The 14,924-nt window shown below is 37.2% G+C and overlaps 1 protein-coding gene across 2 annotated transcripts in view; it reads left to right on the forward strand.

Moving 5' to 3' along the window:
* Nucleotides 1-12,219, forward strand: part of MOXD1 (monooxygenase DBH like 1) — a 50,415-nt gene extending 38,196 nt beyond the window's left edge. Inside the window, exons 8-12 of one of the 2 annotated variants that reach the window (XM_032684467.1) lie at nucleotides 1,186-1,377; nucleotides 4,071-4,130; nucleotides 5,859-6,001; nucleotides 9,379-9,547; nucleotides 11,748-12,043. In XM_032684467.1, coding sequence (XP_032540358.1) covers nucleotides 1,186-1,377; nucleotides 4,071-4,130; nucleotides 5,859-6,001; nucleotides 9,379-9,547; nucleotides 11,748-11,912 — 729 coding nt within the window. In that variant the 3' untranslated portion in view covers nucleotides 11,913-12,043. Of the gene's footprint in view, nucleotides 1-1,185; nucleotides 1,378-4,070; nucleotides 4,131-5,858; nucleotides 6,002-9,378; nucleotides 9,548-11,747 lie in introns of both variants that reach the window. The other variant, XM_032684466.1, reaches the window with a different exon arrangement.
* Nucleotides 12,220-14,924: the final 2,705 nt, after the last annotated feature.

Below are 14,924 nucleotides of genomic sequence, written 5' to 3' on the forward strand. Positions count from 1 at the left end.
TTTGTGTTGAATATATAAGCATATACTGCTTTCCATGGCAAAGCTATTAATAACTTGGAATAGCTAGCCCAGAAAAAATGTTGAGACTAATTCAAACCTGTGCATGTGCAAAAGGCTCCTAATGATGAGGTAAAGCCTGAAAGGTATTCTTAGACCAACCACAGAAAACAAAGACCTGACCAGGTTTTGTTGTATGGCCCAAAGTACAATTATGCATTTATTAAATACTTGGTTTCATTAAGATAATTTAAATATCTCTGCAGGTAATGGAAGCATTGTCCAAGATCTGTGATTAATGTATCATGGTTGATTCTCATATACTTTGTCCTTTATAGGGAAAGGTTGAATCAAGAACTTAGTTTACTATGAAGGCCAAATTAGATACAGAATTTAGATTTCTTCTTGGAGGTGTTAAATATTGCATATTCTCCTAGCATTTTTCAGCCTTAAAACACTTGAATAATCTATTATCATGAGGTTTCTGACCCTAAGGCTGTTCTTGAAAGGTACTGCGATAACAGATTATTTCTACCTTAACCTCTGAACAAGAATCAAAGTTGAGCATACTGGAAGTTTAGATCAGTAGATCTCAGCTAGAATGGGAGTGATGTCAGATTTGTATCAATTTGGAAAAGTTAATTTTCAAATGTTTTTGACCTGGAAAAAATTTCAGATGTGAACTTACAGTATTTCACTACCAGTTCACTTGAAGATGGGAAATAGAGCATATTATAATTACAGCCTCTCAATTTTAAGTGCATCTCTTGGCACGGTATTGATGACAATGTCATTCATAACATAGAAATTGTTTTTCACAATAAAAATCCACATTCTCCAGTATCAGCCATTAGCACTAAAATAATGTGCAGGTTTTATAGTATGATTCCCTTGGAAGTCTTAAACTGTTAAGAATTATTTGCAGTCTAGCTGATTTTCATTAAAAAAATTTACTGGTAGTAAAAACATGAGTTTTTTGTAAAAAATAATTACAGAAAAAATCTAGCCTTCTTTTTTTTGTGTATACAACCTTAATTTCACATACAGGTTTGGTTTCAGTCTAGACTACATTTTGCAGTAAACTGCGTGAATGCAAAATGCATTAATTAATATATTTTCACTCTGTCCATTACATTACATGACATTACCTTGCATTTGGGCACACTAATAGTGGTTTCCCTTGGCCAGGCTCTAGGAGCTGAGAGACCTACTGGGATTCAAGTGTTTGCAGTCCTTCTTCATGCACATCTTGCTGGCAGAGCTATCAGGATGCGCCACTTCCATAATGGTGAGGAGCAGAAGCTTCTTGCTTATGATGATGAGTTTGACTTCAACTTCCAGGAGTTTCAGTATCTGAAAGAAGAAAGAACCATCTTGCCGGTACGACATGCTTCATTCTTTCCCTTAAACTCTTTAAGAGATCATGTGCCTAACATTTTCTCACATGTAGGATTAATTTTGCTACGAAATTTCTTATCATTGCATCATAGAATTTTTGAATGTTTTGTTAGTTTTTCCACTTATCGCAGAGTGACTAATGCATTAAAATTTTGTTATCTCAGGAGTGTCCACACAATTCACCACAGAACTGGCTTGGTCCATCAATTCAAGCTATTCTTTGAGTATGTTTGATATCTGCAATTACTTGATTTGTTTGAACAAAGCAGATTAGCAAATCTCACATGTGCCTGGCTGTGCCATCTTTGTGCATTCAGCAAGACGAATAATGGAAATGTCAATGCATGGCTTTGCAGAGCTGTTGGAACCAAGTAGCACATCGTCAATTTTTTCACACAGCAAATGTCCAGCCTTGCAGACATGTCTACAAATCAGCCATATCTTCTGTTTGCTTCACATTTTTTGTTGTTGTTGGAAGGAAAGCTCCATGCTTATCTTCCACATGAGGTTTCGCTTGTAAACACAACCCTTTTGAAAAAGAAATCATACAACTCTATCTATTATACTTGTGAAAATAGTGTAACATAACCTATAAAAAATTTCCAGTTACGGTTATCTTATTAAGCAGTAGCTATCCATAGATATCGCATGAAAAGAGTCTGGGTTTTTTGTGTGAGTCATTCATTTAAAAATTATTCACTCATCTTTTATTAGTTCCAGACAGCGTATTTTTTTAGGTTTTGGCCTGAAGACGGAAAGTTTAGTGCTGCACACTCTGGGTGCTCCAGGTCTGGCCAGCAGAGAAGCTTGTCCTGGTGCATGGGAACAAGCCTGTTACTTAATAGAATTGATCAGACACAAAACGTCAGAAAAGACCAATGAAATCATTGAACTTCAAGTATGGTCAGGAGCCCCATGGTTTTAAACTTCCAGGCTTCTTTTCAAGTCTCTTTGTCTCTTCTGTCTCTTTTCCCACACTGGGATACTTTGATATTTGTACTTTAAAGGCAAGAGGCTAAAATGCTAAATTTCTAGTTTAATTTCTACAGCAAAACCTGGATGTTCAAGTGCAGCATTTACTCTTTGAAGTCAAACTCCTTGTACTCTACAGGGACTTCAAAGACAAACTGGTGTTACCTCCTTCAGGAAAGAAGTGTTGAAAGGTTTAGGAAGAGGGCTGGCAGAAGATAACAGGTTTGCAGAGAAAGCCTGTAATATTTTTAGGAAAATCCATGCAGATTATAGAGGAAGGCCTCTTACAATTCAAGAACATAAGGGAGTAGACAGCATAAAGACTAAAAAAGGTATCTGATAGTATCAGCAACATGAAAAAAAACCCACCTTGAGTGGAGAGACTTTTTTCAGGCCTTTCTTTGCTTTTATCTTATGCAAAACTACCAATGCAGCTTTGCACACGTCATCTGGTGTAATTCAGGTAACAGTCTAATCAATTAACTAATAATAATAAAATTTTTTAAGTTCTACTTATTCTCACTTTCCAGAAGCTCTTCCAAGGGTGTATCCGTCTTTTAGCTTGTGGAGTCCAGTTTATTTGCTTTCTTCACATGCTCACACGCTCTTCTCCGTTTAGAAGCAAGAGATCGAATATCACGGAAGGAACACTTTTAATGAACCTTATACAGTTCCTAAGCTATGAAAGCCATAGATCTTTCTGGTGGGAACCAGCATATTCCTGCTGGAAGTAGTGAAGCAATGCCAGCTCTTGCTGCTTCAGAAACCTCCATCTCCATTTGGCTGACATGAAGCTGACACACCTTATTCCAGCGGTCTGGAGTACAGACTCTGCTGGCATTTATCTGGTGATGAGACAGCCTTCAGGAAAGGAGAAAATCTAAGCCTTTAAAAGGCAATCTGATGTTTTCAGGGAAGTATAATGGGTGATAAGGGAAGATGACGATACAAGAAAAATAAACCAAACCAAACAAACATCTGGCATCCTTGTGACACAAAGTTGACCAAAATACCAGGTTTTTGGTGTCTGGCTATGTTCTTGAATACTTGAATTTCCACTTGGTTATCGTGGTGATTTTGAGATTTGTAGTTGATTAGGTACAGGGAGTAAAGGTATTAGCAAACAGTTGATCAGTTTGTCAAGGCACCAAAAAGGTAATTGTATGCACTTGAGAAGGTAAGTATTAAGCCTTTCCCATACATATCTGTCAATGTAGTGAAGTCTCTGCCTGCCACTCCTCTACTCCCAGGCTTGGCAGAGAAATAGCTGCCTTTGTGATGTGGAAAACCTTCTTTTCCTCATTTGCCAAATATTTCTGCTGTAGTTGGCAGGATAAACTGGCCTGAGTAAAGTAGCACTGGATGAGTTTTGGAGCAAGAATCATTTGTATGCATCATCTAGTATATAATTTTCCAGAAATTGGATGATAACTGGGCACTTTCACAGCTATTTAAAAAAAAATGCAGACAACAGTCGTAATAAGACTCTATTTAAATCCATGGGGGATCCCTGAGAATCTGGGATAATACGAATGCTAAGTGCCAAGGCCTTAGCATAGGGCAATTACTTAACCCTTCTCTTTGAAAAAGTCATATCCACTGCTCTGATGTTTATTTCTTAAGTGCTCACTGTCATCTGTGGTTACCTGAAATTGGTGTTAATAAGCTTCAGAACTGCGAACTTTCTAAATCTTGTGTTCCAGGGAGATAATTTAATCACAGAATGTCACTACAATACTGTGGACCGAATTCGCATGACGTGGGTAAGCAATATTTTAGTGGATCAAAATAAGTACACAGACAATACTGGAGACTAAAACCTTTTTCATAAAACACTATTAAAAAAAGCGAACTTACTTGTTAAGGCCTGTGTGCATGATAATTATGTATTATCTTTCATAGATTCTTAGGCTTTTAAACCTTCTGAATGATTGTGATCATAGTCTTATCTCTTGCAAAAGGCATTCATATGACTAGTTTATAACAATAAGCACTTCAGCTCACAGAAAATCTTTAAAAGTCAAACTTTGCTAGTATAAGGAATGCTTTCATCACAACATGTATTTACATGCGAATTCTGCAAATTCTAATGAATTATTTTTATGGACTTACTACATGTTTTTCCCCGACATTGTGATTGCCAGTTCTTATGTATTGATTTTTACTTAAGATATGACCAGGATGTTACTGGACTGTTTAGTTTTGTGCTGAATGTAGAATCCAGGCAGAATGCAGCTCCTTTGGACTGGGAAGAGGAGCCGAGGACCCTTCCCCCGTCAAGGGGGTCCAGCTCAGCACATGTCAGTGCAGTCTCCCAGGTGCAGCTTTAGAGATTGGCACTGGCCATTGTGATGCAGCCACTTGGTTTTGGAGGTAAAAGAAATTTGGCTGTTGGCACATGAGCTGGACTGTATCAGTTGGCTACAAAAATGTAGAGTGATGTCAGACCCAGTGTGGCTATGGGAGGCATATAGCTGCCTTCACCTGGGTCTGATCTTGCTTACTGGGGAGGGACTGGTTCCAGACCTCTAGGAGGTGAGACCTGAGAGGTTTCTGTTCTGTAGGGAAGAACTGTTCCTGGCATCCAGTGAGCTCAGGGATACTTCTCCTTGAATCATGGCTTGCATGTAGGCACATGCAGTAGTTATATTAAGAAACAAAATAGCAAGAATGGAGGGTGTTGAGGTTTTGTCCTGTTTTTCTATGCCGTGACCACACTAGCTCTTGGCCCCTGGTTCATGTGTTTTGTCTTCTCCATTCCCATTCCTGTGATTCCATGATATTTGTGGAACTGTACCCACACAGGACTTAGGATTATGTAGCACATAATCTTCTCCATATTTACCAAGATTAATTTTAAATTAGTTGTTTGCCCCATGGTACTCAATGGAAGAGTGTTTAAGATTCTATTTCTAGAAATGTTACTCTAATTAATTCTTTTATAATTAGTGCTCATTTTTTCTTGAGTCAACATTGTCTGTTAGCAGAAATAATTGTGTTTTTTTCTTACTGTTTATTTTCCTGAGTACTTATAAGCAGAGTCCAGGGAGATACATATTCCATCCCAATCTCCATTTTACTAGGCAATGCTACTTAATTTCTTATTTAACAGATCAATTATCCTACAGTTTTTTTCTACTTCTGTTCCACTTTGAAGCCCTTTTCTGAAACATGGTTGATATAAGTACCTTGGAGACAACTGAAAGCAAACCTGAACTTCTTAGATAGTACTCTTCAACATAATATGAGTCTTATTTTATTCATAGTTGTTCTTTCTGATGTCTTTTTATCTTAGAAGCTATTGCTTGAGCTTGCTAAATATTTTGTAATTAATTATGTGATAATTCTTGTTACTTGATAACCTAGCATACAAGATAAACTTGCTGAGTTGGCCTCCTGATACACATTTCATTAGCATATAAATGCTAATCAGTGATTTCATCTGTGGGATTCCAATGCTACCTTGATTAAAAGAAAAATCCCATTTTCAGGGTGGTCTGAGCACCAGGAATGAAATGTGCCTGTCATATCTACTCTATTACCCAAGAATCAACCTCACCCGATGTGCAAGTATTCCAGATATAATGGAACAGCTCCAGTTCATTGGAGTTAAGGAAATCTATAGACCAGTCAGGTATGCAAAATGTTTATGAATATGTGTAGCACCTCTACTTCTGTCTATGGGGCTATAGAATAATTTTTAGACAGCTTTTCTTTCTGGTAGTGCAACATGGTCACTCATGCTACTTTCTTTTGATCAATATGCTGTGCTGGTAAGTATTTTTCCTGCCAAATTACTCTGCCTTTTTTTTCTTTTGATAGGAAAGCAACTTCTCCTTTTAAAAAAATTATATTGTTCACGTCAGGGGTTTTTTTTCACCCCAACCATCTATGATTGTAGACTACATATTAATGTTTTAAATCTATCAATTTATTAAAACATACCAACATTTCGTATATAGAGAAATAATTTTGAAAAAGGAGTTTGTGAGCATGGGTATTGAATTACCCTGAGTAGATTTGTTGTCAGCAATTCTGCTGACAAAAGTGCAAAAAAAGGGAAGAATTTGTAAGGTAGAAAGGAAGTGATTGAAAGAATATTACACTGTCCATAGTAAAAGATAAATGGTAGATAAGGACCATGATAGGAACCAGTAAAAGAAGGCTTTGGAAGAATCAGAGGTTGATGTACAAGGTGAGTAGAGAGAAAAACATGAAAGTAGTGTTAGAATTCTAGCCAAGAAGAAGCAAAGAGCTTTTTAGGTGAACTGTTGGCTACAGGGGCTTGCAATCTTGTGCGAAGACACACTCTCCCAAGCCTTGGACTCCTACTGTTCAGGGAAACAGAACACTGCACATTTTTGAGTAGTAAATCCATGCCAGAAAGAAAAACCCCTAGCTCATTCATCAACATTGGTTCCTAATCAAAATAACCCACAAGATCTGACTATTGGCCCATTCCTCCCCTCAAAAGGGGTAATACTATTTTGTTGTAAGATCTATCAACTTCAGTGCTCCACAAATGTTAAATAGCCCTTCTGTGAATGGTGGGGTTTGGGGGCCATTACCATTTAGGCAACTCAGGTTCCATAATAACCTCCATAAAGGTCCATGCAATTCAGCTGACTGCTGGAGTAAACGACAGTGAATAATCTGTGAATTTTATATGGAGTGTTGGAGTTTCTCCAGTAAATTCATAGAAGTCTTCTACTTCATGACAGTTCTCATTGAAAACAAAATGCTTCCCAGTTTGCTGTTGAATCTGCCTTTTCTGTTTTTTAAGTCAATGGGATGACCTGCACAACAATATCACTCATTAAGAATGATTTCCAGAATCTAACATAAAATTTAAATTTTGCTAGGAGATAGGAGGAAGTCCAGTATAGACAGGTTAAATCTGTTTGAATACATAAAAGTCAATAAAGAGTTTATTTCAAGTTTTAAGTCTCCTTCATAATGCTTAAAATTAAAGCATCTCAACAGCAGATCAAGAGTGGAAGTGATTGTAAACAGTGAGAACAATCAAAAGAGGAAAGTTCCCATATGAATGAAATACAGAAAAAAAATTAAACAGTAAAAAGTAAAAGGCACTATTAGCAGTGAAAGGTGAATTAAATTTGTATTGTTAGTTGCACTAAATTAAGGTAATAGCAAGATTTTAAAATCAAATGGATAGACTACTAGTGTGTCGCTGCATTTACATTTTAAAAGTTGTCTTTCCTTACACAGTTTATCTTAACAAAACATATAAAACTATTATTGCAAAATAATTTGATGTACAGGGTTGGTGGTCTTAGTTCTGAAATTTATATTCAAGAAAGAAGAGTTTGAAGGAACGCATGGTGCAATGAATGTCTACTTAATTTTCCACACTATTTCCATTTACAACCTCTTTTAATACAGAGAGAACAGAGTTTCTAAATTAGTCCTAGCTAAAAGAGTCTCTCTGAGCTTAGAAAGAAAATATTCTAACAAATATATGCTCTCTTGAGTGTTCATTCATGATAACTGTACTTAAGGAAAAAATGCACATTTGGCCTGGGGAAATAAGGATGTTCTGAATAGACTAAGTATGCAGACTGTCTGCCACAAATGGAATAGTAATTAGAAGAGGAGATTATTAATGCCTCTAGTATTTATGACCTAATCCACAGTTCTTGTTTCATTAAGCTCTGTCAGCCTAAGGATATGTGACCTGATACTCATCTCTCTTGTGTCAGTCTAACACTAGAATTGCTTCACTGACTCCTCTAAAGTCTCTCTCGATTTACACAGGAAGACAAACTGGAAGCAGGAGCAAGGCACTGTAGCTCACTTTAGAACATTTTTCTTCAGTGGTTTAAATCATGAGGAGCTCAGATGAAAGTAATTGGGCCACAATAGTGTCAAATAGGTGCTTGATTAAAATTATGTGCTTGATACCTAGAGGTTGAATGGACATCAAGAACATAGTGGACATAGAACTCTGGCATAGGCAATTTACCCAAAGCAAGTGGGAGACAGCCTACTGCAAGATAAGACAGAGTGTTATCTAAAGTGCTTTGAAAAGATAACTCATGCTCCAACCAAAATATTAATTAGGTTACTTAGATAAAGTTCTGAATACTTTTGTTCTTCCATTAGCTGTATTGGACTTTATGTTTTTAAGAACTTGACCTGTCCACCATATTGTTTTCATTCATCCCAGTAGAGTCAAACAAGGAGAAAGCAGGAAGAATGGAAAAGGTTTTCTTTAGTTTTGTTTTGGATTTTTTCCTAATTTTCCTTTGTTACTATTTTTTAATTTTCTTTACTAAACGAAAGACAAGAAATCTCATTCCTTCCCTTTCCACATCTTTGGCTGGTGAGGAGTGGGATTGTCCCCATTTGTTGATGGGAGGATTCCCACATGTGGGCAATAGAGCAGCGCAGCAGGTCTCTCTATACCACCTCTGGCCAAAACTCCCTTTGCAGCCAGCATGTAGGAACCTGCCAAAAGGCAATGTCCACACAACCAGTTATTCTCTGCTGCCAGTCAGAGCAACTCCTGTGATGTTAGGCTCAGTTTTGACCTATTATCTGAGTTATGACCAGAGCCTGGCAGAACCATCTGGAAGCAGCTTTCTAATGGCAAATGTTTCTTGGCAACCTAGCCTGCCAAGCCTCAGAGAGGGTGTGGGTTTTTTTTGGTTTTGTTTTTTTTTTTGAGAAGTTACAGCAGAAGATCTGTTTTGTGTATTCAGTTTGTAGATCAGAGAACAGTAATGTAACTCTTGAAGTCCTTCATTTCTAAAAGCATCTGGCAGCAAGTCCTAAAGAGTCCTAAGTCTGTTAAAATCAATGAAACTCCTTCACTTTTCAGTAGAATAGAACTTAAGTGTGAATGTGAGCTATGCATAATATACACAGTAATAGTACGTTTATTTTTCTGAGTAGATGCTCCAAAAGCTTTTCCTCATCAGTTCCAACTTGATAGTATTTATGTTTTGGGGTTTTTTAAATCTAATTGTAATTATTTTTATTTTTTTTTAGGACTTGGCCTTTCATTATCAAGAGTCCTAAGCAATATAAAAACCTATCTTTTATGGATGCAATGAACAAATTCAAATGGTCCAGATCAGAGGGTCTCTCCTATAATAAACTTGTTCTTAAACTACCTGTGAACGTGAGGTGTTCAAAAACAGATAATGCAGAATGGTCGGTAAGTCTGTGTGTTGAAAAGGAAGCAACAATGTCGTGAAACAAATGTGATTTACTCTCTTTCATTGTATATGAATAAATATCTAGTTATATCTCTTTAGAATGTTTACATGGCTATATTACATTTACATACAATAACAAATGATGAGAAAGTTTTATCAATGCTTTCACCTAACTTGTGTTCTAGAAGCATTTAAAGAGAAAAGTTGGAGTTTTGATCAGCACTTGGACCGGTAATAGAAGAATGGAGTCTTTCAGTGTGGTTGGGATTGGTCAGAGAGTAACCACGCATGTCCGGATTACATGACTGAGTCAGGAAGCTGTTTTTCCTTGGCTGCCTTCATGGTCAGGGACTTACGTTAGGGTCTTGAGATGGATGATTCAAAATCGGGTTTCCTCTCTGAGTCACCCTCTAGGGATAAGCTTATTGACTGCATAAGGTAGCCTCAAGAATCTACTTTCTTAACTCAGGCATCTAGACAATCTAGAGTTATATGAGTACTCTTCCAATATCTTTTGCTTTTCTGTTTGTCTTGTGTCATAGAGTGGTCTATAGTCTTGGGCCAAAGAAAGTACATTTGGATTGTCTGTTTCCCCTGTGAACCTTTGTAAGATTTTATCTTCTGTAGGTTTCCCTTCCCTATTCTCTTGATGAAAAAACCTGTAAGATAAAAAATAATTGCCCAGTAAGTTATTATTTATTCTAAATGTCTACTGGTATTTTTCCAGGACTGCTGGGAAAAGCTGTCATCATTAGGGTGATTATTCACCATTTTGGGGTAAATTTCTTGATCATTGCAACTGAGCAGTAGCAGTTGCATATCCGCTCTTTCACTGATTACTTGTCAGAGGACAAGTTAAGATGCTGACAGAAATTTTATCAAGCAGGAATAAGCTGGTTTTTCTTTTATTTTAATGGTATACTTTCTGGAAAATGCTGTTCCTCTTTATCTTACAGGATGAAGGAGCAACACTTAGAAAACATAGTCAAAGAATGAGCTCACTGAACTGGGTATTCTTAGTTCTTCCTTTTAATCATAGTTTCCTATTTCAAATGAATAGGGTGTATTCATCAAAGCTAAGATTAGGACTCCTTCCTTTCCCTTCACTTGTTAGTGATATTACACTAAAATGACCATTCGCATCAAAATCAAGAATAAATTAAATGTGAATGGCCAAACAGTCCGTGAGTTGTTAAAAGACTGAAAAAAATTGAAGCAGAGGAACTGCGTTGAAAATACCTTCATCCTTCTATAGTAATGGTCCTTGTTCAGTTTTAGTTTTGTGTTGTGTTTGCTAAGATTAAGTCAATGTTTAGGTGTTTGGGTTTTTTTCTGCAGTGCAGAACAATTGAACATGGAAAAAACCCCAAAGCAAGCACATACTGTACAGGTGGACATTCAGACTTTGAAAAGTGTTTGTGCCCAGGAGCTTGCTTTTGCAGAGATTATTTTCTTTAATATGTAGGGAGTACATTTAGGAAAAGCAAGCCACGCAGCACATACAAATGTCTCTAATTGCATGTCAAAACCATAACAAACATGTAGTTATGTCCAACTCAATAAAAATTCCACTGACTTCTAAGGGGAAAGTGTAAAACGCTCAGTTTATAGAAACATGACACTGCTGTATGTGACCTTGCTTGAGCAAGGACATAGGACCAGAGATCCTCTAGATCCTCCAGACCTCCAGAGATCCCTTCCAACCTCAATCAGTCTGTGATTCCGTGAAATACTGTGTACACAATTAGCTGCTTTGTACATGGAAGTGTAAGCCTTGTGCACAGAAATGAACATATTCAGATATCATCCTATATCCCTATAGCACTGTACCACTGTAAACTTCCGATTTTTTCTACCAGAAGGATGAAAACAACAACCAAACCAACCAAACAATCCTACAAAGCAAGAAAAGGTCACTCAGATCAACCAACCACGGCATAACCTTGCTTTACTGGAGAGGATACCAGTGTACACAGCTGCTCTTGAGCTAAAAACATAGGATGTGCACACTGGCTGATCATTTGGCATGTAATATATCAATATTTTTACTGAGTTTGATGTCTCCACAATAAGAGTCATAACCCCAGTACAAAACTAACAATAGATTCTCATGCAAGCTCCAGCTAGCTTAAGAGCAAAATATAGTTTTCTAATCCTATATGGCAAAACTCTGATCATTTTTTGTTATTTTAATTGCAGATCCAAGGCATGACAGCTTTACCCCCTGAAATAGAGAGACCATACAAGACAGAGCCAGTAATATGCAGCTCATCTTCCTGTTTAAGTTGCAGTTTATTCCTCACCCTGTTGTTTGTGGTACACATCATAGCCAGTAGCATAGGAAACATTGAGCTCTTTGTATAATAATTTTTATTCATTTGTGTTCTGTATGCCATGCAAGTTCTGATGTGTTTGCACTGTTGCTATTGTAGATTTATTTTTTTACATATTAATAAATGAAACTTGCCATTTCAAAATAAAGTGTGTATATCCTCTGAAAACTGTGGGTTTTTTGGTTTTCAATGTAAAGTATGTATGAAACACAGTAGGTACACTGACACATTGCATATAGAAATCTTTTCCTGTGACATTTTCTTATACTTTATCTTGACTATTTCACATGGTGCTTTCAAAGTCATCTATGTATATGAATGAAATTAATAAACTAAATGCAACCTAGTTAACCACATTCAATCTGATGTGTGCTGTATTATTTTGTCTTAGTTCTTGACATCTGCAGTTAACGAAATTACTAAACAGGTCTTGCGAACATATGTTTGTCTGACTGACACGTGCCGTAAAGCTACAGGGGGAATTCATTCAGGGAGGACATTTCTGGGAGCAACACACTGCAAACCATCTCAGCTCCTAAGAGAAGTGGGAACTATGGGTGTGAAAGGGCTGAAAACACAGGCAGAACCCCAAATTTCCCCATAGTGAATCCTGTACAAGTCCTTTGGCTTGTTTGACATTTTTTTTTCCTGATCCTTGATAATTCAGTGTTTTTATTCTGTCTTAAGGTACTTGTCCAGTGAGTAAATCTTTAGCAAGAAGTAGGCACTCCTTTTCTAGATTTGATCTGGACAGCAGTAGCAATTAAGATCTATCTCACAATCAGGCTCTGGCATGCACAGGGAATCAGAGTATGAGCCTGCCAGGAGGTATTGTTAGCACATGTTGAGCATAATAATAGGCCAAACTGCTGATTAAGAGGTTGTTTTTCTGTCTCATATGTACAATTTTTTATTTATTTGTTTATATATTTGGAAATTGGCAACTTTTTGACTCAGATGGTGTTGGGTGGGGAAGATTCCCAAAAGAGACCCAATTTATTACTCACCAATGAAATTAGGCAACACAGTAGAAAACGACATCGAACATTTAAAAAAACCCTTCGCTTTTGTAGACATACTGCAGTTATAGTAAGTGTAATTTTTTCAATGTTGCAGAAACATTACTGGAGTGTGGCTATAAAAATAAGTTCGTTTGGATGCTAAAAGTGTTTCCCTGATCATTGCGACACCTGCACTACGACTAACCTCTGTAGACTTAGTAACATACAGACCTTTCTTATGTACATTTTACGTCATTGAGCTCTCTTGTGTAGTGTGGTGAGTCCAGAGCAGATCAAGAACCTGACTGAGCCAAGATAAACTGGTTTTCTGCCTGGTTTTGTTCAGTAACTATTAACGATTGATACAACCTATCTATCTGTGCATTTACTCCTCTTAATGAGGCTGTTAGGCTGTTCTGATGCAAAGAAATATCACATAAGAAAGAAAATAAGGACAGGATTTGAGAACTGTCTTCTCTGCATTTGAGAAGTGAAAAGGAAAACATCACAGAGCTGGTAAGGCTCCACTGTGGGTAGCCAAAATGACAATGTATATGACACAGGAAAAAGGCACTGAAGCAGCTAATGCTTCAAGTAGAGATGAGAGAATTAATCAAGTATAGATTAATTTTCTAACAATCTCGTTGCAGAACTTATGCATAAAGGGAGTTTAAAATGAGCCATGAAGGTAGAGTTTCACAGGGTCTACTATATCCTCCTAATGATATATCTGCATTTGGAGTAGGAACAAGTCCCACCAAATCCTGGGAAATTTCTTTACCGTTGTTGGGCAGCTGCTTGCTCTAAGTATTTCTGGACAGTGATATGTTCTGCTGTTCTTCCCTTTGGTCCTGGCTGGGTAAGGGAAAGGTGTATGCCAAAGACCATATGGATTTTTTGGGGTTTAGCCCCTGAAGATTCAATAAAGAAATGTAACTTGACATATCTTCTTCCTACCAGCAGAAGAACTATGTTCTTCTGTTTTGTGTTCCCCAAAAAAACTGATTGAAAAACAAAACCAAAAACTAAACATAGTCTTGGCAAATTATAGGCAGAAAAGTCTTCTGAATGATTACTGATCTGTTCTGAATATAAAAAGCTATGGGCATCCTCAGCTAAGATGTCATGGAGTCTAGGATGCTTCTTATTGTAAAAGTAATCAGTGGGAACCTTGGACTTTCTTATGCTTAGACCCATCCCTAAAATGGGAATGTTTGAACAGCTTTCTGTCAGGGAGCAAGGGGAAAAATAACAGGGAATGAAATAGGAAAAGAGCATTTGTGTTGGAGAGGGGAGCCCTTTCACATGCACTGTGGTGTCTCATTTGCTACTACTGGCATCCATTCTAGGCTGACTTGGTTTGCAACAAAGATAAAACAGATCTAGGACTATTTTCCATTCTGGCTGTTTTCTGATTTTATGCGGTTTCTTATCTACAGGGATTTCCTTTCTATGGGCACCCATCCTAAGAACATGTGAGCAGACAGGTGCTTGTTGTTGCCATCCAGTATGCCATGAGATGATGTAAAGCAGAGACAGCTCAAAAAGGATGTCTGTGAGAGATAGCTGGCAGTATATCAGGAAGACCTGTGATACACGTTAAACATTTTTGTTTAACCTACAACTGTTTTATGACTTCTGGTGGAATGGAAAGGAAAATTTTGCTTCACAGGTAAATAAAAAGAGAGACTGGTGATACAGTTCTGGGAGACTTCCAAATAAAAGGATTCAAAATATCTGATATTTTTGAGAATTCAAACAAGGGTAAAAGTGAGAAATGCCACAAGCTAACTCTATGTCACTGAACTAAAAATGTATGCAGCAAAGAGATACCTAGTCACACTGCACATGAAAAGCTCTCAGACACAAATTTCTGTGGTTTTCATTCATTATTGTGCTGTGGTAAAGTGTATGTTCTTGTTTTGTATTTCTACTCAAAGCTCTCATAATAGTTACAGTTAAAAGTATATATAGAAAATACTATTAGCAAGCAAAACATAGTAGAGAAGATGTGTAAAATCTATGACTTAAGGGATGATGAG

The sequence above is a fragment of the Chiroxiphia lanceolata genome, chromosome 3 (genome assembly GCF_009829145.1).
Source record: "Chiroxiphia lanceolata isolate bChiLan1 chromosome 3, bChiLan1.pri, whole genome shotgun sequence".
In the NCBI taxonomy this organism is placed as follows: domain Eukaryota; kingdom Metazoa; phylum Chordata; class Aves; order Passeriformes; family Pipridae; genus Chiroxiphia; species Chiroxiphia lanceolata.